The 27,165-nt window shown below is 39.3% G+C and overlaps 1 protein-coding gene across 10 annotated transcripts in view; it reads left to right on the forward strand.

The window, feature by feature from the left end:
• The window catches only part of map4k5 (mitogen-activated protein kinase kinase kinase kinase 5), a 44,870-nt gene that overhangs the window by 13,204 nt on the left and 4,501 nt on the right, over window positions 1-27,165 (forward strand). The window contains exons 4-35 of one of the 10 annotated variants that reach the window (XM_038285111.1): window positions 51-141; window positions 2,617-2,681; window positions 2,765-2,820; window positions 2,909-2,956; window positions 3,544-3,586; window positions 3,673-3,745; window positions 3,949-4,080; window positions 4,303-4,365; window positions 4,487-4,568; window positions 5,127-5,243; window positions 6,216-6,294; window positions 6,893-6,964; window positions 10,795-10,856; window positions 11,411-11,478; window positions 11,868-11,906; window positions 13,548-13,592; window positions 13,687-13,729; window positions 13,823-14,033; window positions 14,139-14,162; window positions 14,247-14,323; window positions 15,948-15,989; window positions 16,218-16,302; window positions 16,376-16,455; window positions 18,612-18,672; window positions 19,229-19,231; window positions 19,454-19,568; window positions 22,408-22,466; window positions 22,653-22,756; window positions 22,978-23,155; window positions 23,283-23,351; window positions 23,445-23,537; window positions 24,332-24,402. In XM_038285111.1, the coding sequence (XP_038141039.1) occupies window positions 51-141; window positions 2,617-2,681; window positions 2,765-2,820; window positions 2,909-2,956; window positions 3,544-3,586; window positions 3,673-3,745; window positions 3,949-4,080; window positions 4,303-4,365; window positions 4,487-4,568; window positions 5,127-5,243; window positions 6,216-6,294; window positions 6,893-6,964; window positions 10,795-10,856; window positions 11,411-11,478; window positions 11,868-11,906; window positions 13,548-13,592; window positions 13,687-13,729; window positions 13,823-14,033; window positions 14,139-14,162; window positions 14,247-14,323; window positions 15,948-15,989; window positions 16,218-16,302; window positions 16,376-16,455; window positions 18,612-18,672; window positions 19,229-19,231; window positions 19,454-19,568; window positions 22,408-22,466; window positions 22,653-22,756; window positions 22,978-23,155; window positions 23,283-23,351; window positions 23,445-23,537; window positions 24,332-24,402 (2,450 nt within the window). The remainder of the gene's footprint in view (window positions 1-50; window positions 142-2,616; window positions 2,682-2,764; window positions 2,821-2,908; window positions 2,957-3,543; window positions 3,587-3,672; window positions 3,746-3,948; window positions 4,081-4,302; window positions 4,366-4,486; window positions 4,569-5,126; window positions 5,244-6,215; window positions 6,295-6,892; window positions 6,965-10,794; window positions 10,857-11,410; window positions 11,479-11,867; window positions 11,907-13,547; window positions 13,593-13,686; window positions 13,730-13,822; window positions 14,034-14,138; window positions 14,163-14,246; window positions 14,324-15,947; window positions 15,990-16,217; window positions 16,303-16,375; window positions 16,456-18,611; window positions 18,673-19,228; window positions 19,232-19,453; window positions 19,569-22,407; window positions 22,467-22,652; window positions 22,757-22,977; window positions 23,156-23,282; window positions 23,352-23,444; window positions 23,538-24,331; window positions 24,403-27,165) is intronic. The other 9 variants (XM_038285112.1, XM_038285113.1, XM_038285115.1 and 6 more) reach the window with 9 other exon arrangements.

The following is a 27,165-nucleotide window of genomic DNA, read 5'->3' on the forward strand; positions in this document are numbered from 1 at the left end:
TTCTCTTGGTAGAGTTTTTGTTCACGTCTGTTTCTTTCCTTTGTCTCCAGGAGATGATTTTTCCATAATTCAGCAGGAAATCTTCATGGTGAAAGAATGCAAGCACCACAACATTGTGGCCTACTTTGGGAGCTACCTCTGGTAAGAGCCAACTGAAAATTACTCTTCTTTTGTGTTTTTTATTTTTATTTTTCAGGCCGTTTGGCTTCCTCCTAGTACGTCTATGATTAAACATTTTCCAAATTTAAATACCTCTGCCTGAAAGTTTTTTTTTTTGCTTTGACTAGCTGCAGCACTCGTGTCACAATGTGTATTCATTGACTTTGTCACACTAAAGCGTGAAACTATGACTCAAGGCTTTCAGCCTCGCTCCTTCGGTGCTCGGTGCTGCTTTTATGTTTTACAGGGGTCTGTTTTTTTTTTTAAGCTTTTATCTTTGAGGAAGTAAACTTGGTCCGCCCAACAGTGTCTTAGAATTCCAGCAGGTTTAACTGGAATTGAAAGGCTCTGAACTGTTTTATATGGCTGTTAATGCAGAGACATGCAGGCCGTGGCGCAGCAGGTACGTCTTGTGTTGTCTGGCTATAGAAAAGTCAGCTGAGAACAAAAATGAGCAGCATCAGCCCACAATGCATTAATTATTAGACAGTAGAGGAACAACAGTTTTTATGGAATCGTTATTCTTATGCTTGACATAATACTTCAGGATGTTTTCACATCTAGTAGTGATCTAGTAATAGCTGAATACATTTCATCAGTTTTCTCTCACGTCTGTAATCGGGCTGTTTTTTCAGCTACTTAGATGCTATAATTAGATTCTGGTCCACAAGTGGGAAAAAAAACTTCATCTTTCAGGTTAGACATCCTCTTTACTGGGTATTGACAGCAAACTTCAAAAACACCAAGTCCCTAAGTTGGAATTCATTATAAAATGTAAAAAAAAAAAACAAAAACAAAAAAACTGGCTCTTCCTGTTCAGTGACAGTTATTGAAAACTAAACCAGTTTTTAATTTACTTACACTTATAATGCAAAAAGGAGTCACATCTATTAGATGGTAACAAATCTTCTGTATTTTATGGGATTCTTAATACATTTGTAAATATCCTATATTTCATGTATATATCAATATTTTAGATTAAATAAGATTGTGGAGCATTTCAAAGCAATGAGATCAAAATGCCATAACTGCAAACCCAGCTAGAAAGGAGAAAGGAGAGCGTTACTTTGAAAAGTACCAAAGAGGCCCGTATAAATTAGCCAAATCCTTTGGTCCACATTAAAAGCTCGCCTTAATTAGTTTGGTTGAATTAGTTTCACACGCTATACTTTTTGTAAGAGAACGATATCATGTAAACAAAGCTACAATACAGAAAACAATTATTGCTTTCATTTGACCACAATCACACAGCAATGACCTGGAAATGGAGGAAAACAATTATAGCGAGCTGCATTTCTGTTCCACATACTTGTGTTGTTATTTTAGCTGCAGAATATTTTTGAAAGCAAAGAGCGGCTCATTCCATGTCCTATGGCATCTGCAAGGCAAAGGAAGGACCCCTTCCATGTGCCAGCATGCTGGCATTAGTTTTTGACTTATACATTCACTATTGTTGGCGTTTATGCTTCCTGTAGTTTGGTTGAGGCTGGTAGATATTAGTTCTAGAAGGGAACTGCTTCATTTCACCTGGAAATACCCTGAGACTGATGCAAAGGGTGGATCTTTGGGTTCATTTCAGTATATTCTCACCTTTAAAAGGCAGGAGACTGACTCTGGTTAGTTTAACCCAGACATGCAGGTATGAACTAGCCTGACGTAGTCCTACTCAATTCTAGTCAGAATGAGTCTGATGCTGCTCCATAGAGCTGTGATTATGGGGCGTGTTTCGAACGAACCAGGAAAAAAAATGCCTCTGCACTCAATTGGATAGACCTACAACCAATAAGAGCAACGGAGTGCGTGACATATGTTGAGTGACACATAGTTGTTGTCAACAAAAATCAAAGCGTGCAGTTGCACGCCTAGAATAAGAAGATGAGCCTTGATCGCGTTTCTCTGTTCCTCTTTTAAAATTAATTTGCTTTCGATATCTTCTAGAACAGACCTAATAGCAGAATCTACTCACCTCAACTCTCCGGCAGCAGCCATTGTTGTTGTCACCCAAGCGCGCTTTGGTCACGTGGTTGATTACGTTACTGTTGATCATCTGTCCATCATCGTATAAAGCCCGCCCTGACAATTTGATTGGCTCGCCAGATATTGTGCTAGCATACTCGCGCTACTATTGAGCAATGCCAGACCGAACTTCCCGACCTCAAACGTTGTGGGCGGGACTAAGTTCGGAATGGCACCCAGGTTAAGTATGACCACCATCTGACTCTGGAGGAGCTGCAGAGACCAGAGCTCAACTTGGGGAGGTTGTTGAAGGAACAGCCCTTAGTGTTTCATTTTTATGCACAATCTGACTTTGGTAAAGAAAACCAGTGTTGACAGAAAGCCATATGAAGTCTTATATTAATTATAGCTTGTTTCATGTCTATCTGACAAGAAAAAAGTAAAAAAAAAAGTAAACAATTGAAATAATTTTTCATCTAATTTCCTTTTTTTGTCCTCAAGCCGAGAAAAACTGTGGATATGTATGGAATACTGTGGAGGAGGATCTCTGCAGGACATCTATCACGGTAAGCCGCTTGTTTAAGTCAAATCATTTTTAAGCTGTGCTTTCTGAACTCTATCAAATCTGAATAACCTGCTGTTGTTACAGTAACGGGGCCTCTGTCCGAGCTTCAGATTGCATATGTCTGCAGGGAGACCTTACAGGTTAATATGATCGCAATGCATTTCATGAATTCTGCAGTGTATTGTTATCTAGATAACTTTTAGCTAAATGTTTTAACTTCCTTTACAGGGTTTGGGATATCTGCACATGAAGGGCAAGATGCATCGTGATATTAAGGTATCTTCACTTTAATTTTTTATCCATTAACAATGAAGACTGTTACTGTTTGGCAGCAAATAACAGAATAGAATACAAATATTAAAGCAACTTCAGTGACGGTGGTTCAGATTCGTAGAAGCAGCAGTACTGCTTATTTAAGAAGGTAAACATCTGCAGATGCATGTGTTGCTAAAACAGCCCAGGGGCCCCATTCTCTTCACACCTTAGCAGGGGTGTTATATTTAAAAGGATGTGGCCTGTGCAGCAAAAGGCAGTAGTTTTAGGTTTCATAAAAGCTCAAAATGCTGAAGCCTCACTCTAATGTGTTATCATAAAGGTCAGGGCTGGCCCTATTATCTTTTCTCAGCTCTATGCAGCAAACGCTTCCTGTTTCCTCTACTCTCACCACAGGATGCTACCACAGAGACTGTCAGTCACAGCCAACACAAACAATGCCAGAAGCTGTGATAGTGGTTTAATTTTAATAGAAGTTAGACCAGATATCAGCAGGTCTGGGGGGGGTTGTTTTAATAATTTTAACCGAGAGTGGCAGAGCTTTCTTTGTTTTTAAGTTATAAAAAGGTGTTTTTGGGATTTGTCAACAGGGAGCGAACATACTCCTAACGGACAATGGAGACGTGAAGTTAGGTAAGATGTTTGCCGCTGAATTTGTCCTGCTTAGAGCCTAAAATCTTTAGTTGCTTTAATTAGCATGTTTCTGATCTTCGTTACAGCTGACTTTGGAGTTGCTGCCAAAATTACAGCTACCATTGCAAAAAGAAAGTCGTTCATTGGAACCCCTTACTGGTGAGCAACTCCTTTAATGGGACCCAGTCTGGTGATGAAGGTGGTGACAGAGATGCTACAGGATCAGTTCCCGTTTGCATTATTCCAGATCAACACCTTGAAATATTACATCAGAGTGCAATAATGCCATTTATTTCTCACGATCTTAATATTTTGTTCTCGGCTGTAAATCGTGTCTAATATTCAGTCTGATCTTTGTTTAGGATGGCTCCTGAGGTAGCAGCAGTTGAGAAGAATGGAGGCTACAACCAGCTGTGTGATATCTGGGCTGTGGGCATCACGTCCATCGAGCTCGCTGAGCTGCAGCCTCCAATGTTTGACCTGCATCCGATGAGGTATGGTTTACTTGCACCAAGAACGATCAGTCACCGTTTCCCCTAGTCATTCCTGGCTGGCTTCCTGCTTTTGTTTTTCTTTGAGTGTTTCTTCACATCTTGGTGACTTGTGAGGCTGTCCTGTTATAATATAGCAGATTTAGGTGATGAATGGAACAAACTCGGTCTCCTTTCATTCATTTTTGGCACCTTCCTTTTGACTTATTTCTTTGTTCTATTTAGGGCCTTGTTTTTGATGTCCAAGAGCAGTTTCCAGCCTCCTAAGCTAAAAGACAAAAACAAATGGTTGGTATCTGAGAACAATATGCGTTGTGTCAAGGTTATTGTCATATTAAACCCATATCAAATTCTCACAAACTATTACTAGGATGTGCTGTTTCTACTCAATGACCTTTGTTCCTTACAGGTCTGCTGCTTTCCATAACTTTGTGAAAGTCTCTCTAACAAAGAACCCAAAGAAGCGGCCGACTGCAGAGAAACTTTTACTGGTAAGCTGGTGAAGATTCTCCATCATCCAGGTCATAGTCATTGCAAAAACGTTTAAAAAAACAATCCACTGGACTTTGTTACCAAGTTTGAAGACGTTTCCCTTCCCATCCAGGAAGTCTTTTCAATTCAAAATGTCAGAAATGGCGTTGAGTTCAAGGCTTTATAGAGTGGAACAGAAAACAAAGCCTGGTTTTGGCTTAGAAAACATGCAAATTGAACCAGACAAATAGGCCCGCCCTTTTGGAATGGGGGTCGTTTCTTACCTTTGCTGATAAGAAGTGTTGCTCTGTGTCTTCAGATTTGTGAACTTTTATAGAAATGAGGGACCTGAACCTTATTAGAACAGAACAAACTACTTGTTTTCTTATTGATAGAATAGAAGAGCAGAACTTAAAAAGTACCATTTGATTTATATTTCTAGCCTTTTTACTTTCTAATTAAAATGCACACCTCTTTACTTAGGTGAGCATTTTAATTAGTAAGTGGAGTTGCTATAATAACGATGTTGCTGAGTTTAGCAATATTATAACTGTATCTATTGCTGTTTGTTTTGCTAGCATGTCTTTGTGGCTCAGACTGGGTTGACAAGGAGGCTTGCAGTTGATCTGCTTGATAAGATGAACAACCCAGACAACCACCAACATTTCAGTGAAGTGGATGATGATGACATCGAGGTAATGTGGATTGTGTATCAGTAAAAATACGTTAAAGAAAAATTAGTTGTTTTTAGCAAACTAGGGAAAGACATTAAAGTTTGCTTAAAGGGCCTTTCAAAACTATATTATAGTTCAATCATAAAACTTAATATATTATCAAAGTGACAAATCAAGCATAAATAGCACATTGGTGTAAAGTAGGAGGAAAATTATTATAATTTTTTTTGCCTTGCCTGCAAAACACATTTGCATTGGAAATCACTATAAATCGCTTTGAGTGTCCTTTCCATGGTGAAACATGTAGATAGCATCATGATGTTTATTCACTTATAAGTTATTTAAATCAGAGCTTAAATGTTAGAAAGGCACAGTTGAAATGCCTCTGCCTCAGTCTTATTGAGAATGTAGAGTGGGAAAATTAAATGTTCACACATTATCTGCATTCAGTTTGCCTGAATTCTTAAGCTATACTGCAAAAGAAGGCAAAAAAAATTTGAAGATGTGCTCAAGACCACAGATGATATGAATCTGTAATACTATGTGGGACATTTGCATTGAAACCGACTAGCATGTTAAAAGTTAAAATGTGTAGTAATACTTCTGCGACGCCTTCTAGATGACCATCACGTCTGTGGCAGCCAAAGAGGTGGTACCAGTACCATTTAAGCGAGCGTTGTTCTTTTCTCACCCTGACAGCAGCGCCACTGTCTGTGCCACGGCAAGTGGGGAAAAAACAAAAACCTTAAGGCTACTGACTGCAAGCAATGGAGCTTGTGACAAACAAACAGCCTCTGGGATGCATATTAATGTGATGATGCACACAAAAGGCAGCTCTCAGCTGTTACTAACTTGCAAAGTTTCCGAAACATTTCAGATTATTTCTAAAGATAATTTCTCAAGCTTCCTAATTGAATTCAGTTAGTTCTGTTTCAGTTTTGCATCACCCACCAAAGACTTTTTTTTAAATGTCTTTCTTGCATTGTTTTGCAGCCTCTGTCCGTGGTCAGACACACCATCCGTTCCACCAACAAACACCCAAAGGTTGAGAGGACCCGCTCTGAGATCGACTGTAAGTGCACACAAAGCTAAAGAGCGCCTCTGTTCCTTGCGTCTGTGACATCACCGGTTATTGTGCGGGTTTTCTGACAGTCATCCCACTAATCTCGTGGCAGTACCTGGCATCTCTCCAGGCCACTGTTTTTGGTAGTGTGAATGGTGATAGTCTGGTAGAGAAGCCAGAGTCCATTCTGTAGCTTTCTAGGTTGTGTTGTTTTAAAGTCATCCCTCATCCTTTACTAAGAGAAAACAGAGCTTGTCTGAAGGGTCCTGAACGTTTCCAGTGGCATTAAGTTTCAGATCTACATACTTGGCAGGTGATCTTATTTAATTGCACCATGTTAATGTTTTGACACCCTTCAGAGAAGTTGGATTGTTGCGTCGTGCTAGATAAAGCAGATCTCTGTCTCACTATCAGCAGGTTTCAACCATTAATCACGTCATGTGGTCATGTAGCGATGGAGAGATGTCTGTCACATTTATTTGTCCGTACTCATACCCAACTACCTTTTTTACATGTTTGTACTCTGATTATTGCACTAGGTCCACATCCTGTTTGTTTTTTTATCTTAATGTCTCACTGTTATCTGACCTTTTCCTCCTGCGTGAAGCAAACAATGGATCAGGCCTCGAGCGTCCAATCTCAGGTCCTAGTGACTCTGAGGGACACAGGGGGGATGCAGGTTAGTGGCAGTGCAGTGAGACGCCGTGTTTTGGTTCCCGTTTTTGCTGCCAAGACTTGTTATGATACTGTGCATACCCAGAAAATGACACACCAGAGCTTTAGGTTTAAATTTAGGCAACACTGAGACCAGTTTGCTGCATGGAATGCTGCCTCAACGTTACCCTGTCTTGATGAAGGATAAGTTGTTCAACTCTGTGAGGCCATTATGTCAGACTGACTGAACCACCATTACTTTGGTGATGACTAATAAAACACTTACTGGAACGTTCAGTTTCACTCGAACGTCACATCTGATCCCTCCGCTTTAATTGTTGTAACGCTAGAAACCTAAACCTAGACAGAGATCCAAGCCAGTGTGAGCACAGCTCTGAAAAGAAAGCAGATAGTATTAAATGTGATAAAGTGAAGCACAGCGTTACCTGAGGCATTTTGCTTCAACAGCAAACCTTAAGGCAAAGACAATGGCTGTGTCTGAATGTCCACCCTAATAACTATTAGGGGCATAAATCACACCCATCATGGCGATTTGATTCAGTAACGGTTTCCGGACCAATCGATTTGATTATTTTCGATACTCAAGAATACACCACGATACGATTTGATTAATTGGTTCATTTTTTAATTTTTTTTTTTACCATACAGGCTAGACAATGTTTCAAAATTGAAATAAATCAATGAAAGCTGTAATATCGTTATGCATTTTATTTGAGAAACAGCAGCAAATAACAGAAGTAGAGAAGTTGTACTCCACCTATTCCTATTAAAGCCTCATTCACTGAAAAATAATAATACCCCTGCATTATAGATTCTGCAAGGCCTTGCATCAAAAAGTACTGCACATAATCAGTGCAATGAGTGCAATGCAATACCTCGGATCCAGACGTCCCGCCCCCTCCACAGACGCTCCACTGCTCCTCTCCCACATTGTAGCTGACCGCAGACAGGAGGCCGGCTTGGTTTGTTTTTATCACCGAAATTGCGGAAAACGACTTGTGAAGTTTGACCCGCTAGAAGAGCAAGGTGCGCGAGACCGCTGGGACCCTTTTTCCACCTGGATCTCCGCTCTTTTTGGCCCTCATGTCCCTCCGTCGTCGGACTAAACTCGCCCCCACTTCGTCACCGCCTCGGCCGTATCTAGACCCACAGCGTGTAGCACAGACCACGCTTCAATATTGAGCATAAATCAAAAATGTCTGCATCAAGCTCACTGCAACACACTGCTGTAAGAGTATAACCAGGAAGCGAGGTAGGAGGGCAAGATAGGTTTAGCGCCACCGCAGCATGGGAGGGAGAATTACGCCCAGGAGCAAATGGATAAACATAGACCGGAGGAAAAAAAAAAAAAATGAATCGATTCTCTTGCGGACGTGTCGATGCATCGGATCGTGGGCTGTTGGATCGATGCATCGATACAAAACTATTATTATTTACATCCCTAATAACTATATAGGCCACTATGTAGTGGTTACACCCTTTTAAATGAGTGTCAAAACATCTAGTGAATGAAAAGGTATGGACTCGAAATTTCCCACAATGCACCTTGAAAAGTATCGATCGTCCATGGTCACTATACGAGAAGATATCTCCCAGAATGCTTTGCGAGGAGAGCTCTCCTCACAAGGCATTATGGGATTTGTCCTAAGAGGCCCGCTGTCCCTACCCGACAACGTGACAAATAACAAAGATGGCACAGGCACTGTGTAGGGAGGAGGAGTCATGTGATCGATGGGGAGCGAAAAGTAGTGATCATCTGTCCTCAGTTCACTATAAAGTTCACTAAGGATCTAGCGGTTGGGGCAGACTTTCAGACACAGCCTATTAGCTGCATTTTTATTACTCCATCAAGTAAGCAAAGTTATTTCAAGGCAGTAACAGAAAAGTCACCATAAAAGCCAAAAAAGCGACAATAATAGCAATAATGGCTGGATAGGAGAGAAGTTGTCTGATACCTTTTGCTGTTACAAATGGCGCATGAAAGAATACTACACAAATATGACGGAGAAAACTTGAAGCATTTTCTTATTACATGTACAATCAGAATTTGCATAATTATTTTTAGCCCATGCCAGAACATTCCCTTCATTGCAGTTTATTTTGTAGTTTAATAATCAAAGAGAGCTTTTACCAAGCTAAACATAAGCAAATACTGTCATTAAAAAGTAAGAATTGTTTGTTACAAATTGTACAAATAAACAGCTGGTAGCTCCCATAGATCACAGGCCTGTTTTTTATGACTCCATTTTCCGTTTCTAAGTATTTTGGGGTAAACCTTTCTAAATTGAATATTCCCCTCTTCCCCACTTTTTAGGCATTTCTTTGACCAAAATTCCCATTTCAGCTACACCTTCCTGAAAGTTGATGCAGAGACACAGCTGATCACTGATTGGTCAATAGCTGAGCAGCCTTCAGGATTAATTGACAGGGGACGTCACATCATCTGACCTTTTCGACTGTAACTTTTTCTTAACAATCTGCAGCACTTCTGCATGATCAGGATGGCTCAACGAGGAAAAAACCATAATCCTCCACCCAACAATGTTTGATTTATACTGAACTATAAACCAGCCCCCCTTACTGGATTAGATATTTATTGTAGTTTAATCCAAAACCCAAAGTAAGAGGATTTGTTTTGACATTTCTTGGTTCGTTTTAAATATTTCCAGTATTAATAGGTTCTTTGTTTTGAGTGTAAATATTTAAAGGAATAGTACACCCAAAACATGATTAGCCTTCATTTTCTACTCACCCCCATGCTGAACAACACTCTGGAGTACTTTTTTGATATCTCAAATGCATCTGGAGATCTGGGAGGCTTCTTGCTGTCTGCTGACATTCAAATAATGGAGGTCTATGGCGCCCGAGGCAGAAAGGTCAATAAAAGTCCACAAAAACGTGTCAATATTCCTCCATACTGCTCGTCCAATGTATTCCAAGTGTCCTGAGTGGGTAGCATCCAGAATTTACTCGAAACGAAGTCATTTAGAATGTTTTTAGAGCATAAACAGTAGTGTATAGGATTTCCTGAAAGCGCGCGCCTGCACGTTCACGACGCTACGGAAGCCGCGGCAGACCAAACCAGATGAAAGAGCGCATTCAGCGTCTGCTCTGCCGATAATGCAAGCGTAGAAGAAGAAATGTGCTGTTTACCTGTGCAAAGAAAGAAACAACGAAAGAAAAATGTCTGAGGACTTCAGTGTTGAGGAAGAGCATGAGTTCTTTGCCGAGCTGAATGCGCTGGTTTGGTCTGCCGGCTTCCGTAGGCTCGTGAACGCGCTGGCGCGCGCTTTCAGGAAATACTATACACTACTGTTTATGCTCTAAAAACATTCTAAATGACTTCGTTTCGAGTAAATTCTGGATGCTACCCACTCAGGACACTTGGAATACATTGGACGAGCTGTATGGAGGAATATTGACACGTTTTTATGGACTTTTATGGACCTTTCTGTCTCGGGCGCCATAGACCTCCATTATTTGAATGTCAGCAGACAGCAAGAAGCCTCCCAGATCTCCAGATGCATTTGAGATATCAAAAAAGTACTCCAGAGTGTTGTTCAGCATGGGGGTGAGTAGAAAATGAAGGCTAATCATGTTTTGGGTGTACTATTCCTTTAATGACCAATTCAACTAAACCCTTTATACACAATCAGCAGTACTATATGCATTAACATTTATTTGTGCTTATAAATTGTTTTTTATTAAGATTTGCTTATTAAAACACCTGGTTTGAGTGAGAGTTGTTGTTTGCCTTTAACTGTTAAGTGCTGATGCCCTCTGGTGTTAAAGGTTTGTGCTTGAAAGACACCTAAAAATGTGTATCATTCACAGTTGACAAGGTCCAGTTTCAGGCACCTCTTCTCCCGAAAGAAACCGAAGCTCATGTTGAAATGGTAATAATTATAATTTGTTTATTACATATATAGATATTTAGTATACTCTACATAGTTAGGCCTAAACCGGCTGTAAACAACTGGGATCTTCTGAACAATAATACAAAATTTAAAGGGCAGCATTGAAGTGAACAAGGATTTTTTTCTCAATATAAACTTGGAAATATTCCCTGCAATTATTGACAAACTTAATAAAAATCAGAAAGTCCAAAATCAAGAGCAAACATTTGTAGCAACACAGCTCTGAAATGTTTTTTGTAGTGACTAAGCAGCCTTCTGCATGTTTCTAGTGGTAAAACATGTCTTTGGAGTGAGCTGAAGGCTATTGAGGTTGGAAAGCATCCTGTCCATCACCCTCATCTTCAGCTCATTCCACAGGTCCTCCATTAAAATAATGTCAGGTCTGTGGCTGGACCGCTCTAAAACACCGGCTTTAATCTGGTCAGACGATGCATGTAATTGGAGATAAAAAGTCTAAATCTGCCATTTACTGTACATTTAAATAAATAAAAAACATTAAAGTTCTATTTTTATCCCTGCCTTCCTCTCCACAGGATGTGAATAAAGATAATGACTTCCCTTCCCCATGGAGCCCCTTTGCAGATGGAGGAATAACAACCAGGTACTCTATGGAAACCGTAGTCATGGGAACTGCTCCTAATAACCCTCTCTCTCTTTTACTACCTGGCTTTTATCATTTAATGCATCTTAGAAGGCTAGTTCACATAAATGGATGAAGCGCATGTTTTATTTGTTTCTACACTACTAATATGCAGAGATATTAGCATTTTAGTGCCAATTAAAGCCCCCCCTCACAGTAACCTGCTTAATCACTGAATCCAAAGTTTGATAGAAAAAAGCTTTCTCTCCTTGTCTGGAGTCCAGCATGTTGTGTTGGGCTTTTAAGCTCAGTCTCACTTGTCCATCTACTTTGACTTTTGTTGTTTTCTTTCCCCCTCCACTTTTCTCTGTCTTCCTTTTGCCGTCTGCCTCACTTGTTGTCCCTTAAAGGAGCCTTCTCAAAAGCGTTGAGGATGAATTGTTCCAACGGTAACACTAACACTGTGTGTTTTAGTCCGTCATACCAGCCCCTTATTGTTTTGCTCTGTCACTTCCCTTTTTTTGCTTTGGCCTTGAACCCTCGGGGCCTCCATCTGTTTAGCATGTGTGATGTGATTATGATGTAGATAGTGGGATGTATTATTAAATATTCCTACACATGGTTACTGTTTCTGGCTAAATACTCCTACCTTTACATTTTATGCATGCAAATTTCAGTGTCTTTAGATTAGATTTTATTTATTTATTTATTTTTTTTAAGTTTTTGCAGCACTAGAAGCTCGCTCTTCCAACAGGAAAGGGGGTATAAGAGAGAGACATGGAGCTAACGATTCGAACCCGGGTCGGCCGCGGACTCAGTCCTCCGTATATAGGTCGTGCGCGCTAACCGCTGTACCACCTGCACTCCTTAGATTTTTATGATCAAAGAGTAAAGCAAAGTATTCTATAATTAGGAAGGCGCGTGTAGATGAAGCTTAATTTTATTGAATAAAACTCTGAAAAGTGTTTCATGTATATGTATCAGTTCCCCAAGCTCCCATCTTATTATTTTTCACATCTGAAAGAAGAAGGCTTCACCCATTTTCTTTGTTCAACACTTCCTGCTCAGTCATTGCTGAAGCAGAGCCTCTGTAATCAGCATTAATTCTAGTTTTCCTATCAGACTATCGGTTGAGTTTAGGTGTAAACTATGACTGGTGGATTTAACAGCAGCGTTTGGTGTTGGTCTGCCAGCCTTTAACATGATTTCCCAGTATTTAGCTCCATGTGTCTTGTCAATAACATACTATTTCATGATGCTGCCACCACCATGCTGCACCATAGGGATGATATTTTGTCATCAGTTTTTAACTATACAGCTTTTTTGCATATAAGTGGAAAAGTTCAGCTTTGTTTTTGTGTTGCCTGAGCAGCTTTCCTGACGGCATTTTGATTGTTGGCTGCTAATGGCTTTCTATCAACTATTGCTCTATTTTTGCCACTTTTCTATAAATATCTGAGCTGTGAATCTGCAGCTCCTCCAGAGGAACCACAGCCTCCTCTGCTGCTCTGATTGTTGCTTTCCTTCCCAGTCTTTCAGTATGGATAGACAGTTATTTAGGTAGTGATGAATCTGCTTTTGCCATTTTCTGTTAGAATGAGAACCGCTGTGTGATTTTGTTTTATAAACGAGCTTTGCTTTAAACTTTCTCCCTGACCCATCTGCTGTGTTTAGTCCTGATGAGGCTGTTTGTTCACTAAACCTCTGAGACGATGAAAGAACTGCTGGATCCATATTCATCTAGTTACAATGAAGGGGGCTATATACAGATGCACGTCACTCTTCAGATTTTTATTTATAGAATATTTGCAAAACTCCACATCTTCCTATGTTTTATTTTGTCTGTCATATTAAATCACAATACAATTCACTGAAAAAATGGAGTAGTTCAAGCTCCTTTGCATCAAACTGTTCTTATTAGAACAGAGTCCAGATATGATGAAGATCATGACTTCAGTCCAAGGATTATTGTGATACAATTTTTTCTTTTTGTTGGTGTTTTGTTTGTAAAGAAACATCTGCCCATTTAATATTTTATCACAGCCTACAGTTACCCATTTCACACTGATGATTGCATCTATCATCCACAGTGGACACATCGCCCATCTGGAAGATGCCACTGAAGAAGTTGAGCTGTAAGTTTCGTACGTAGATTGAGATGTTTGTGTTCATACACAGCAAAACAATTTCAGTAGTAAACATTTTGTTCCGTCCAAAAATGGATTTCAGGTCGACACTTAAACCAGGTGTACCTCCTCCTCTCCCTCCAAAGGTAAGCCTTGCTGTCCAACATTTTTCACTGCTTCTTTGTTGTTCTCCGGTTTGTTCTGTGAAAAAAGGTTTTGTTTTTTGTTTCTTTCCTAAGCCACGAATAAACACATCATCTCAGGAGCTTGGACTGAACGAGGAGAGGTCTCTGACAGTTCGTAGGTTCCCAAACTCTGAAAACGGACCGAGCCAGGCCATCCGCAGACAGAGCACACCTGATCAGGGCCACAAGGTGGAGCATTCGTCATCTGACTTCCTGTCGGCGAGCGTCAGCAGCCCTGGCTTCTTATCGCATGCCTCTGACCCTGGTGAGTCCAGTTTTACCCTTTGACTGTTATGAGTTCTGTTTAGTGCTTCGTAGTACTCTTCAATTAGTTTGGTCTCTAAATGTAATCTTACTCCATCTTTACAAGCTCCAATTAAATGTGAGTATAAAGGTAAGGGAGCCTGCTATTAACTGCCTTAAATGTAGGAAGTGTACTTATTCTGGTTTAATATTAACGCCTCCATCTGTGTGACAGATTATGATTCAGATGGAAGCGTAAATGGAGGAAGTCCTACACCAACGCCACACCGGAAGGAGAAAAAGGAGTTCCCGGTGAGTTGTAGATCATTTGCGTCTTATTGGATTGATTTTGTTTGATTGTTTTCCTTCTTTATTTCGATCCTTTATCATCCCTTTTATTTTATTTTTTCCTACCTTCCTTTGCTCATGCCTACTTCTTTTCTTCCGTTTTTTTGTATCCTTCTGCCTTTTCCATCTTGTTTTCTTCTGTCCTTTTGTCCCTTCTGCCTTCTTTATGTCTCTTCTTCTTTGATCGTCTTTATTCCTTCTTGACTTTATTTTGTGTCCTGTCTCTCTGTCTTCCTTTTGTTCATCTTTTTCTTTCTTTCTACATCGCCTTTTTGGTTATCTATCTTTTTAGGGTATTTTCTTTTTTGCTTTCTACCCAATCTATCTTATCTTGATTTTTCTCTGTCTTATTTGTTACGTTCCTTGTACTAATCTTTCTTTACTTGCACTATGTCCATAATTTTTCCCAAGTTTTGCAGTATTTCCACTCTAAAATAGACAGGATCTCACAAGTTTCCAGAATCATGTTAAAACACGAGGTTCATGTGAGGTTAAAAAGGTTAAGACTGTAATAAAAAATTGAAAGCTTAATCACAAAAGAATGTGATATTTCTGTTCCTATATTTAATCTAAAACTTCTTAAATGGGGAAAATGAAAATAAATGAAAAATTAAAACTGCAAACATTTTCCAAATGAATTAATTCTTTTTAAATTCTATAAAAACTGTGGCTTTCGCTACAGGATTCAAAGGGTTGAATAGAATAGAATGAGGATTTATTGTCCCATAGTGGAGAAATTGGGCTGTTAGAGCAACAAGCAAGGAAACGGCTTGTAAACAGATGCGTTATTATGAAAAACAGCATCCTCAGATTAAATAGAATGTGAAGCAAATTCACATGTATATTTTTCATAAGCGGCAGTTAACAAAATATGAAAGACACTCTGGAATTTAACAGCAGGAATTTAAGCAACTTTAGTTTATTGTGTTGTAACTAAAGGTTGTAAAGTCTAACAGCTGTTGGGGGAGCATCTACGATGATGCTCCTTAGTGAACCTAGGGTGCAGCAGTCTTTCATTAAAGCTGCCCTCTGGCTCGCCGTGGCCTTCACGCATATTCAGAAAAAGTTAGACAAATTAGCTTTATTTCTGATTCTTTGGTTTACTGTAATTGGTGGCAAATGGGAACTCTTAATCACAAAAATTAATAAAATAAGTTTTTTCAATCAGGTAATAGTCTAAAGTTGTTGTTTTTTTTAAATACTTGTAGAGAGGATTTCCAGCTTTACACATTTTATTTAATTTTCTTTCTTTTTTTTCTTTTTTTTAAAGATTTGTAAAATTTTCAGACTGTGTAGAGGATTAAGAGTCTGAAAATTTGAACCTAGAAAAATATAAGATGCATAGAAACAGTTTAGGAACCCTGGAGTTAGCTGGCTTTACGTGCTCTAAAAACTCCTTTTTGTTGCTGCTTTTTGTTTTTTATTCAGATCCAATTCCTCACTTTGAGAACTTGGCCTTTGATTGTGCTTCAAATCTATTCCCACTGCTATTATTTTAATTCCTTATTAGTTGAAGCCAAAGCGTAACTATAGCTTCCCAATTGTCTTCAGCAGATCTTATCTTATTGTTTCCTCTGCTCCTTCCTAGAAACCAGCAATAAACGGTCTGCCACCCACTCCTAAAGTACTGGTGAGTCAATCATCTTCTTTGTCCTTCACACTCTCTGCTCATCCATGCTGGCCTGCTGTTATTAAACTCTCATTTTTGTTGCTGCTGTGCATTCTGTAGATATCTGGCCTCCACATAACTCTCTGCCTTGTGGTTCAGCTCCACTTAGGCTCATTAATACCTTGCTGACATTTTGGCGCTTTCTGAACCAGATGCTTCTTGTTTTGAGCTGCCGGCTTTCTGTTGCAGATGGGAGCCTGTTTCTCTAAAGTGTTTGATGGCTGTCCGCTGAAAATCAACTGTGCCACGTCTTGGATTCATCCAGACACTAAAGGTAAACGGTACATTCTGCAAATTAATTATTGTTGTTTAATTCTTTAGTTAAATTTCGATTGCTTTTGTTTTAGATCAGTACCTGATCTTTGGAACAGAGGATGGCATCTACACACTAAATCTTAATGAGCTGCATGAGGCAACAATGGAGCAGGTAACATTGACTAAAATCCAGCTTTTTTCTGTGCATTAAAAACAGCTTTAATAGTTTTATTAAACTATTTCTATATTATTTAATGCCTTTCTGTTCAGCGATGTAGTGATCATTATTTATATTTTATCTAAACTAATGTTTGTCCAGTTCCTGTCTACTTTGTTATGAGATGGCTTAGTTGAGCAACTCTTTGTTCTGTGCTGATGTGATTTCCATGAGCTGGAAAATAACACGGTGTACGATTAGGGGTTAAATGTTTCCAGATGACTCGACTCAAAACGCGTATCAGGAAGAAAAAGATGGAAGCATGTAGAAATAGTTTCCAAATCTGGTGACGGTCCAGTCGGACCAGATATTTTTATTTGACTGTTTAGGCTTTAAACTTTTAAAACAAATCTCTTATTTTATGAAAATGTTTTTTATTTTTAACAAGATTAGATATTTAAATGAAGAAATTGTTTATTTTGTATAAATAATGCTTGAGGTACCTCAGCAAATATAAAAGAATGTCAGAAGCTTCAGCTTTTAAGTCAAATTCATTTTCTGATCTACTATAAAGCCTTGTAAAAGTATTCAACCACAAACTTCAGGATTTTATGCTATGGATGGAGTAGTGTCCCATGTTGAAGTGGAAGAAAATTAATACAATTGTGAAAATTCTGAGCTATTGGGGCCTTAATGTGGTCTCGTAATTATGATAAACACCAAAAACCGAAATCAAAATTGCCCATGAAAAACTACCGTAATTTTTGGACTATTAGCCGCACCTGAATATAAGCCGCAGAAGCTAAATTGCATGATTTGCACAAATACAAGCCGCACCGGACTATAAGCCGCAGGTTTTTTATGTTTAATTACCATACGGTTCGTGCACAGAGAGGATTGTCGGGAAACAGGCAACTGTTTGGGGGAAGCTCCTGTTTATTAACATTTCAACACAATTGAATTGAGACAATTCTTCCTGCTGGCGTCTCCAACGTCTCACCATTGATTCCAAGGTTACGTGCAGCGGTTCTATTTCCTTCGTTTACTGCCAAATTGACTGCTTTTAACTTAAAAGCTGCATCATATGCATTTCAACGTTTGTTTTCCATAATGGGGGTGTCACACAAACTGTCTCGGAGTCTGCTTCTGGAGGACATCCACATTCCTGCGCGCGGCTACTTGTGTGTTGAAGCAAATGTGACGTCAACATGGTGGATTGTAAAATCCATAGATTTAGGTACCGTATTACCCTAATGGCCATTAGCTGTAAAAGTCCATAGATAAGCCGCGTTATTATATAAGCTGCAAGGTTGAAAAATAAAGAAAAAGTCGAGGCTTATAGTCTGAAAATTGCGGTACTTGTATTGTGATTTCCACTGGAAATAATGAATGATACCCGAGTTGCTGAGATGAGGTACTTTGACCTTTCAACATGGTGGAGGGCTGCGAAACGATTCCGTGTGGTAAATACTTAATTGTTAAACGTCCTCTCCCGTTCTTTTTAGCCTCTACAATGCATTGAGATACATTTAGAATAGAAATATTGGCATTTAAAATTGTTTCATTTGATGATATGAAATTCTCACTAGCAGTCAGTCATTGCATTCATTTTATCAGGCCTCAAGGTAAGTACTTTTTGCAGGGATAAAGTATTCACAGCAAACTGGATTAAATGTGACCCCCCACCATCACAGCTACTCCCTTCACCTCTCTGATAGGTGCCTGATGAAAATAAACTTTCTAGACATCGCTTCTTTTATTTTTGTCAGTCTAGAAGGTAACTGGTCTAACGAAACCATCGCAGGGTATTATGCTTTCTGCCTTGTAGTCGAGTGTAGCCAATATGCGCGTGTGGAGTCACAGTGTGTCTACAAATGAATGCACTTTGACCCAAAGCATTCATGGTTACTGTCAAGCTGTGAGGTAAAACTCCACCCAGGCTTGGATTTTAAAGGATTGCTTTGAAATTAGATTAATTTATATTCCCTGATCATTTTTCCTATCCCAGCTGCAGGATACTGTCACTATTTTTCACTATGAATACTGATCTAAAGTGCTATATTTTTAAATTCACTGAACTGGTGCAGATTTCCTCTATCGCTCACTGTTTACAGCTAAAGGTCAACTCCATACTTACATACACTGATTACATGATTTCGTTTTCTTGTTAGCTTTTCCCAAGGAAGTGCACATGGCTGTATGTTATCAACAACAACCTGATGTCCCTGTCTGGTAAGCAAAGCACCCATTACTCCTACTTGACAGGCCTCTGTTATAACCAGCTTTGTCTTTGTCCTGTGTTATCTGGCTGCACCTGAAGGCATCGCAGTCACTCTATATCTGCAGGCCTAAAATATCTGATTCTGCTGTTTGCCGTAAGGATCACTATGCGAGCTGTGGTAGAACAGTAAGATAGAAGAAACACAAATCCTACAAGCTGGTTAAGTTTGTGAAGAATAAACGCATAAAACAGTTTCTGTTGTTTTTGCTTCACAGTGTTATACTATCAGTAAAACCAAGTCTAGTTTGTTTTTTAAGACGGGAATGCTGTGTTTCAGCTTACATTTGAAACCAAAGCGTCTGCATCTGGCTTTCCTAAGAGCCTATCCTTTGCTCGGTTTAACAGCCGAGGATGGGATTACATGGTGTTAGGTCTACTTGCGGTTTTACCTTTAGCAGTTTGCACCTGGGTATGCTTAACCTCTGTTCTCTTCTCCTCTTCCCTTGGACTCTATCCATCCTCCTATCGCCTGGCTTGATTTGATATTCTACTAACTGGCTTCATCAGAAGGTAATCATTCCTCACATCACCACCATCATCATCATCATCAACACCTCTGTTTTTTACCCCCTGTTCACATCTAACCTCCCTGTAGGAAAAGCCTGATTGTCACAATGACAAATGTTTCAAAATGATACCTGCAATAAATGTTGTCCTTTTTGCTCCTATTCTATATGGAAACGCTACTCTGCTTGTTCCATGATGGTAACGTCAGGGTTTGCTGTGTTTTAGGGAGATCTTTCCAGCTGTATTCTCACAATCTGATCGGGCAGTTCGAGCAGCTGAAGAAGCCTGGCCTCGCGGCTCAGTTTCAGACGCACCGCTTCCCAGACAAAATTTTGCCCAGGTGAGATCTTCATCTATGGAACGCTTTTCTCTTTAGGACAATATCTAATTATTCATCAAAGTTATTGTGTGTTTTTTTTTTTTACTCTGTTTACTGATGGAATAAACTAAAGTCCTAAGATTTGAATGCTCAAATGTGTCCATCTATAGGTGTATCTCAATAAATTGGAGAATTGTTGAAAGTAATTCAGTGTTTGAACTGAAATTAATGAATATTAGATCTTACAGTTGGTACAGAAAATATTCAGACCCCTTTAAATTTTTCAATGTGTTTCATTGCAGCCATTTGCTAAAATCAAAAAAGTTGATTTTATTTCTCATTAATTTACACTCAGCACCCCATATTGATAGAAAAAAAACAAAAATGTAGAAATTTTTGCTAATTTATTAAAGAAAAACTAAAATATCAAATGGTCATAAGTTTTCAGACCCTTTGCTGTGACACTCGTATTTAACTCACATTCTGTCCATTTCTTCTGATCCTCCTTGAGATTGTTCTGCTCCTTCATTGTAGTCCAGCTGTGTTTAATTAAACTGATTGGACTTGATTAGGAAAGGCGCACACCTGTCTATATAAGACCTTCCAGCTCACAGTGCATCTCAGAGCAAATGAGAATCATTAGGTGGAAGGAACTGCCACCTCATGAGCGCAGAGACAGAAGTGTGGCAAAGCACAGATCCGGCCAAGGTTACAAATGAATTTCAGCAGCACTCAATGTTCCTAAGAGCATAGTGGCCTCCATAATCCTTAAATGGAAGAAGTTTGGGAGACCAGAACTCTTCCTAGACCTGGCCGGCCAGCCAAACTCAGCAGTCGTTGGAGGAGAGCCTTGGTGAGAGAGGTAAAGAAGAACCCAAAGATCACTGAGCTCTAGAGATGCAGTAGGGAGGTGGGAGAAAGTTCCACAAAGTCATCGACCACTGCAGCCCTCCACCAGTCGGGGCTCTATGACAGAGTGGCCCGACGGAAGCCTGTCCTAAGTGAAGACATATGAAAGCCTGCATAGAGTTTGCCAAAAAACACACGAAAGACTCCCAGAATATAAGAAAGAAGATTCTCTGGTCTGATAAGACAAAGATTAAACCTTTCGGCGTTAATTCTAAGTGGTATGTAAAGCATGGTGATGGCAGCATCATGCTTTGGGGATGTTTTTCAGCTGCAGGGACAGGACAACTGTTTGCAATTGAAGGAAAGATGAATGCGGCCAAGTACAGAGATATTCTGGAAGAAAACTTCATCCAGAGCGCTCTGGTGCTCAGACTGGGCCAAAGGTTCACCTTCCAACAAGACAATGACCCTAAGCAGACAGCTAAAACAAGAAAGGAGTGGCTTGGAAACAATTCTGTGACCATTCTTTACTGGCCCAGCCAGAGCCCTGATCTAAAGCTTAAGCATCTCTGGAGAGACCTGAAAATGGCTTTTCACCGACGCTCACCATCCAACCTGACAGAACTGGAGAAGATCTGCAAGGAAAAGGGCAAAGGATTCCCAAATCCAGGTGTGAAAAACTTGTTGCATCATTCCCAAGAGTTGGATAAGGGTGCTTGAACTCAGTGCTTTGCGAAGGGTCTGAATACTTATGAAGATGTGATATTTCCATTTTTCATTTTTAGTAAATTCTGTCAAGATGGGATGCTGAGTGGACATTAATGAGGAATAAAATGAACTCTATTGATTTTAGCAAATGGCTGCAATGAAACAAAGAGTGAAACATTTAAAGGGGTCTGAATACGTTCCGTACCCACTGTATATGAACTAAAACGGTTCAAACCTAATTTCTGATCTTTTTGCTTATTGTGGCTTACAACGTAAAAAGAAAAAAAAAAAAATGAAGAAATCAATTATATGGGAAAAAATTAAAAATATTAGACCAACGCAACATCTCTTTTAATGTAGTAACTTCTGAATAAATGTTTCCATGTAAAGCCGATGTGCTCAATAATTAGTAGAGGCTATTTTCGTATAAATTACTGCACCGGTGCTGCATGGCGTGGTGATGGCGTTTCTGGGGACGCTTCAACAGCCGCCTGCAGCTCAACTGACTTCTTTAGCTTCGCTGCATCATAAACATTAACAATAAGCTGTGGATTCTCTGCAGGGTTTGGATCAAACTAGTTTCCTCACAGTGATACATTACATTAATTTAAAGATGTTATTTGTACTTTTGGTAAATTTGGAAAGTGCACAAATCCTGTGGAAAATGATATCAGCATCTCTATTAAATCCGTTGGCATAAGGTGCTCTGAAACCTTTTGGTAAATTGATGAGCTAACTTTGGATTTGATTTAGAAGAAACTGGAACAGCACCAACAGATATTTGTCCTTAAAGAACATGGACTTAATACATCTTCATGTTCCATTTAAACACTGAGATTGAGTTTAAAAAATAAAAAGTTGCCTTTGTCTGGAAAAGCTTTTTTTTTTGGCCACCAAGCAACAGTCCACACTATTTTATACTGGTCCGACATGATGTTCTCTCTGAATGGGTTAAACTTTACAAACAGGAACGTGACCGTACGTTCTTTCCCAGGTCCTGGATTTATGTGCACACTGACAGTAAAAACATTTCCCCAATCAATAAGATTTAACTTAATTGAGATGCAGTTATCAGAATCAGAAATACTTTAATAATCCCAGAGGGAAATTACTTTTGTTACACGCTCCAGTTACAGTTATAGAGATTGATGAGCACAGGTAGGAATGATTTCCTGTGGCATTATATTAGGTGATGATTATAAAGCATGAGCTGTAGACCATGCCTACATCCCGGATGTTCATCTATTGACCTCATTTCCTGTTCGACTTTGCTCACCACAATATTTAACTGTTTTTCTTTCAGGCGCTTTGCCCTGACAACAAAGATCCCCGACACAAAGGGTTGTCATAAATGCTGCATAGGTAAGTAACTTTTATCTTTCAGATACATTTCTTATGGAAAATTCTTCAGGTATTTTGTTTTTATTGATAAGAATTTCCTAGCAACCCGCCATCATTTTCATTTTACTGCAGCATTTTTCCTCTGATTTTTTTAAAGTTGTATAAACACTATTTTTCAAACTGACGCTGTTCCTTTCAATATTGCAGTGAGAAACCCTTATACAGGCCATAAGTACCTGTGTGGGGCTCTTCAGTCCGGCATTGTCCTGTTGCAGTGGTACGAGCCCATGCAAAGGTTTATGCTCATCAAGGTCAGTTCATTATCTGTTCCCTCAGATTAAAATCATCTCTTTTATTTAATTTTTTCCAAACAGATTCCTTTGTGTCTTTGAATACACTTTAGGCTGATTTAAATCCAGTAACATGACAGTAGTTGATAGAACTTTGAATCAAGCCCCACCCTTAAGGATTCCTCAGAACCAGTAAACACTATTCATCCTTTTCACTCTCTTTGTTCTTTTCTCCAATGCAGCACTTTGACTTCCCTCTTCCCAGCCCGCTCAAGGTGTTTGAAATGTTGGTGGTCCCAGAGCAGGAGTACCCTCTGGTGTGTGTCGCCATCAGTGAGGGTACAGAGCAGGGCCAGGTGGTTCGCTTTGAGACCATCAACCTCAACTCTTGTTCATCCTGGTTCACAGAGATGGGAACAAGTAAGGAAAAATAGCTCCATTTTGGTCCCATCTATTTGAATATGATTTAAGGTTTAAAAAAATCAATGTGAAATTAGTCTCCACACCTAAAGATAATGAGTTTGTTCCCATCCACCCCGGCCTTCAGATAATCAGCAAGTGGATGCAATCCATGTCACTCAGCTGGAGAGAGACACAGTGTTGGTGTGTTTAGACCGTGAGTACTCGCATAACCTCTGCTTAATTTCCACATTCATAAATAAATGAAGATGTTAAGTTTTAACCCTACTTTTTCCTAAACTTTTCGTAGAAAATGTAAAGATTGTTAATCTTCAGGGCAGACTGAAGTCCAACAAGAAGCTGGCCTCTGAGCTCAGCTTCGACTTCTGCATTGGAGCTGTTGGTAAGATGTCCCACATGTTGCCTACTTAGCATCAGAGGAAAGGATTTAAGAACGCTACCTTTAGAAATGGCTATCTCACTATTAATCTGCAGCTTGTAGGGTTCATTATTCATTAGAAAGCATAAAAATGAGGCTCATGTTTCAATTTTACATTGTAAGAGTCACACATGTACAATCCGGAGGATATCAGAAGTATTTCCCAGTTGGTGAATTATTCTGATTTATCAACAGAGGAAATGTAGTAACGTTTTTTTTCAGCCAGCTGTGGGGGGCTTTTCAATTCTCCAATTTTTACCTTCGCCTCCAAGTTGAATCTAGTATCCAGCTGCTGTGGTATAATATATCTGTAAAAGAATCTACAGCCATGGTTGATGGCCAGTATTTTCTATTTTTGTTATATATTGAAATTCTAATCAACATAGAAATTGGTCCTCATGCAATAAAAAAGTAACTTTATTTAACTTTATTTGATAGTCAGATTTTTATTCATTAAATAAAATCAATGAATGTGTTTCAAAGAACAGATTTCACAAACATTTTAAAAACTATTGGTGTGAATATTTTGAGTGTTCAACTTTAAATAGAACCATTAGATTTCCCCCAAAAGTAAACCCTGTTGTTTATATATATATTCCCTTTCTTCAGAGAGCTGTTTTATTTATTTTTTTAAAAAAAACCTTATTTTTGTAACTTGCTCTGATTTAATTGGGTTTTTATCACGTTTATTTTTTTATATTTTCTGGCTTCCATAAGTAATGTCTGTTAATGAAGTGGCTCATATTTCTTTATTGCAGTGTGCCTTCAGGACAGCGTCCTGGCCTTCTGGAAGCATGGTATGCAGGGAAAGAGCTTCAAGTCCAATGAGGTAAATGTAATAGAACCTCTAAAGTTGGGTGTAGTTATGTAATAACCCTTACAGATGGTTAAAAGTATGTGTTGGTTGCTATTTCCTTTTTCTTTCTTTTTTGTGCACAGCTTTTTTTCCCCCTCCATTTTCTTCCCTCCCTGATTATTATACTTGGAACTTAAAACTATTATCGGTTAATGTTTCCTGCTGCTTAATTTTGGCTTGTTTACTGAAAAAAATGGACAAACATCCCTTTGTGTAACCAGGAGCCCTGAGGTCTTGTCCCTCTCTGTACAGAAACAAGCCGTCACTGATCCCTAGATGTTTGCTTTCAGGTGGAACCAGACAAAGTTTCTTTGTTTGGCCAAAGTAAAGAATTTGTTCTCCTTTTCACTGAGGGATTCAGTGTTAACCTGATCTTGAGTCAAGCAAAGCTGCACAATAAAAGTTCAAAAGATCACAGGGAGGTGAAGCGTTCCTTTATGAAAGGGGATACGGCTATAGAGGCCACCCATACGAACTCTGCCTGTGTCGGTCCTGGTCCTGGAGCAGTCGGCCGAAACAGAAAAGGTCTTTCCTAAGTGTGTGCCTGGCCCAACTCGGCAGTTCTCCCATAGCAAGGATGTTAAAAATGTCAGTCGCCATGTAAAATTCATGTTCAGTCATAAACGCAGCCTGTCACACAACAGGGAGCAGCACTAAATAATTCAGCCTTTGTCTCGTTATGATTCTTCTCATAAGACTTAAAGGGCGGGTCTTGCCTGGCGAACCATGCTGGTCTTGGGTGGATGCTCCTTTGAATAACCAAGACCTTGTAGCCATTTGAGAATAAAACAGATCAAGTCTCTCCCAAGGCCAAGAGTTTACACCTTGCAGGTGTCATCCGTCGACTATCTCACATCTGTCAGCAAGCGGGACTTTAGAAAAGCCTCGTTTGTTCCTCTGTCGTACGGGGCTGCACCTTACTGTTACAACAGGTTTGCACGGAAATATAAATTAACACGCCCATTCTTCTTTAAGAAACACTCTCCTTAACCTTTGAGCCAGCTTTGTTTTATTAATGATTCAATTTAAACCGTGAGGTTCCAAAATTGCATGATTTACAAATTAAAAAATATATATTTTTTATTCGCTTTCTTGGCATCAGATCTGTTCAACAGCTTTAAATCTATCATAGATACAAAGTTTTTGATATTTACTAAATGTTCTAATATGTTTGTGTCCCTTTGTATTAAAAAAGAATGAAAGAAAATCCCTGAACCATTAGAAAGGGGGAAAAAATGCAATATTAACCAAAAATACTGATGTTTAAAAATTCCATGAAAAACTTATGATTAAATGTCAAGATTCTTTATGTATCAAAAATTAGTCGTTCTAATGGGAGTCATCACATCCTTACTAAAGGTAAAGTGTTTGCATAATGTTACATAAAGGATGAAGAAATTCAGAAATAATCAGTGGTGAGATAAGTACACACATTTGTTACTTCAGTAGAAGTATAGATGCTGCAGTTTAAAAACACTCTGGTAAAAGTTGAAGTATCAACTTGGCCTCTTTACTCAAGTAAAAGTGAAAAAGTATGTGCTCCCAAAACTACTTAAAGTATAAAAGTATTAAAGTAACCTTTAAAAAAAACAGCCAGATGCCGCTATATGAACTGAAAGCTCAAATTTACGATTATTTCTATAAATTCTCTGAGATAGGGCCAAGGATGAGGGAGGTCTGGTTGGTCTCCGTCTCCCGATACGCTCTCGCCTGTGTCCGACCTTTCAGACATTTCAGCATCTTTTTCTGAATCCCACATTGTAGCATGGCATAGACAATTCACGTTAGCAGTTTGAAGAACACCTGCTGGCTTCTGATGATTTCCTTTAGCTAACCAATGAGTGTTTGCGTTCTATGACTCATCCAATCACACTAGTTTTCACTAGATGTGGGCGGAGCCAATGATCTGCATTGGATGGAGCGCATGACGGGAAATAAAGATTTAGAAACATTAAACCAAAGCCAAGAGTAACGAGTAACGTTTGTTTTAAAAATGTAAAGAATAGAAAGTACAGATACTTGTGTGAAAATGTAATGAATAGAAGTCAGAAGAAAAATAAGTAATGGAGTAAAGTATAGATAACTAAAAAGTGTACTTAAGTACAGTAATGACGTATTTGTACTTCATTACTTGACACCTCTGGAAATAAATAATAAAGCAAATCCTGGCCGAGTTTTCGAGCATTAATCATAAAACTGACTGAAACATTGAGAATAAAAAAAAAAACAATTACCGTATTTTCACGACTATAAGGCGCACTTAAACGTCTTTTTTTCCCCTCAAAATGTGCGGTGCGCCCTATGGTGCGGTGCGCCCTATGTGTGTTGTAACTGCGACTTTTGAGACCACCTCATTGAGGAGATGATGAAAGAGTGGCTGAATGTAAGGAGACCAGGTGTTTTTTTTCCACTCATCACCATCGCTGTTAATATGTGACTCCATGCGTGCCCATCTCACAGCTGATGTGAAAAACATGGGGAAACAAATTAACGCTGTGCTCGCTGTTCAACCGCTCGACATCGGTGTGAACCGGACGCAGCAGGTGCAGCAGAAGCAGCGAGTTTACATGCAAAGTCAATGGTTGACGCGCGTACAGGTGCAGCAAAAGGTCCTGCAGCGCGTTTTGGTGCAGCACGTCGGGAGCGTTTAAGCATCTGCCAACGCGCTGCTGCTGCTCGAGATGGAAAAATTGAAGTTCTGCTGCTGGACGCGCCGCATCAACCAATCAGAGAAGC

The sequence above is a fragment of the Cyprinodon tularosa genome, unplaced genomic scaffold (genome assembly GCF_016077235.1).
Source record: "Cyprinodon tularosa strain WSP-4 unplaced genomic scaffold, ASM1607723v1 ctg207, whole genome shotgun sequence".
In the NCBI taxonomy this organism is placed as follows: Eukaryota; Metazoa; Chordata; class Actinopteri; order Cyprinodontiformes; family Cyprinodontidae; genus Cyprinodon; species Cyprinodon tularosa.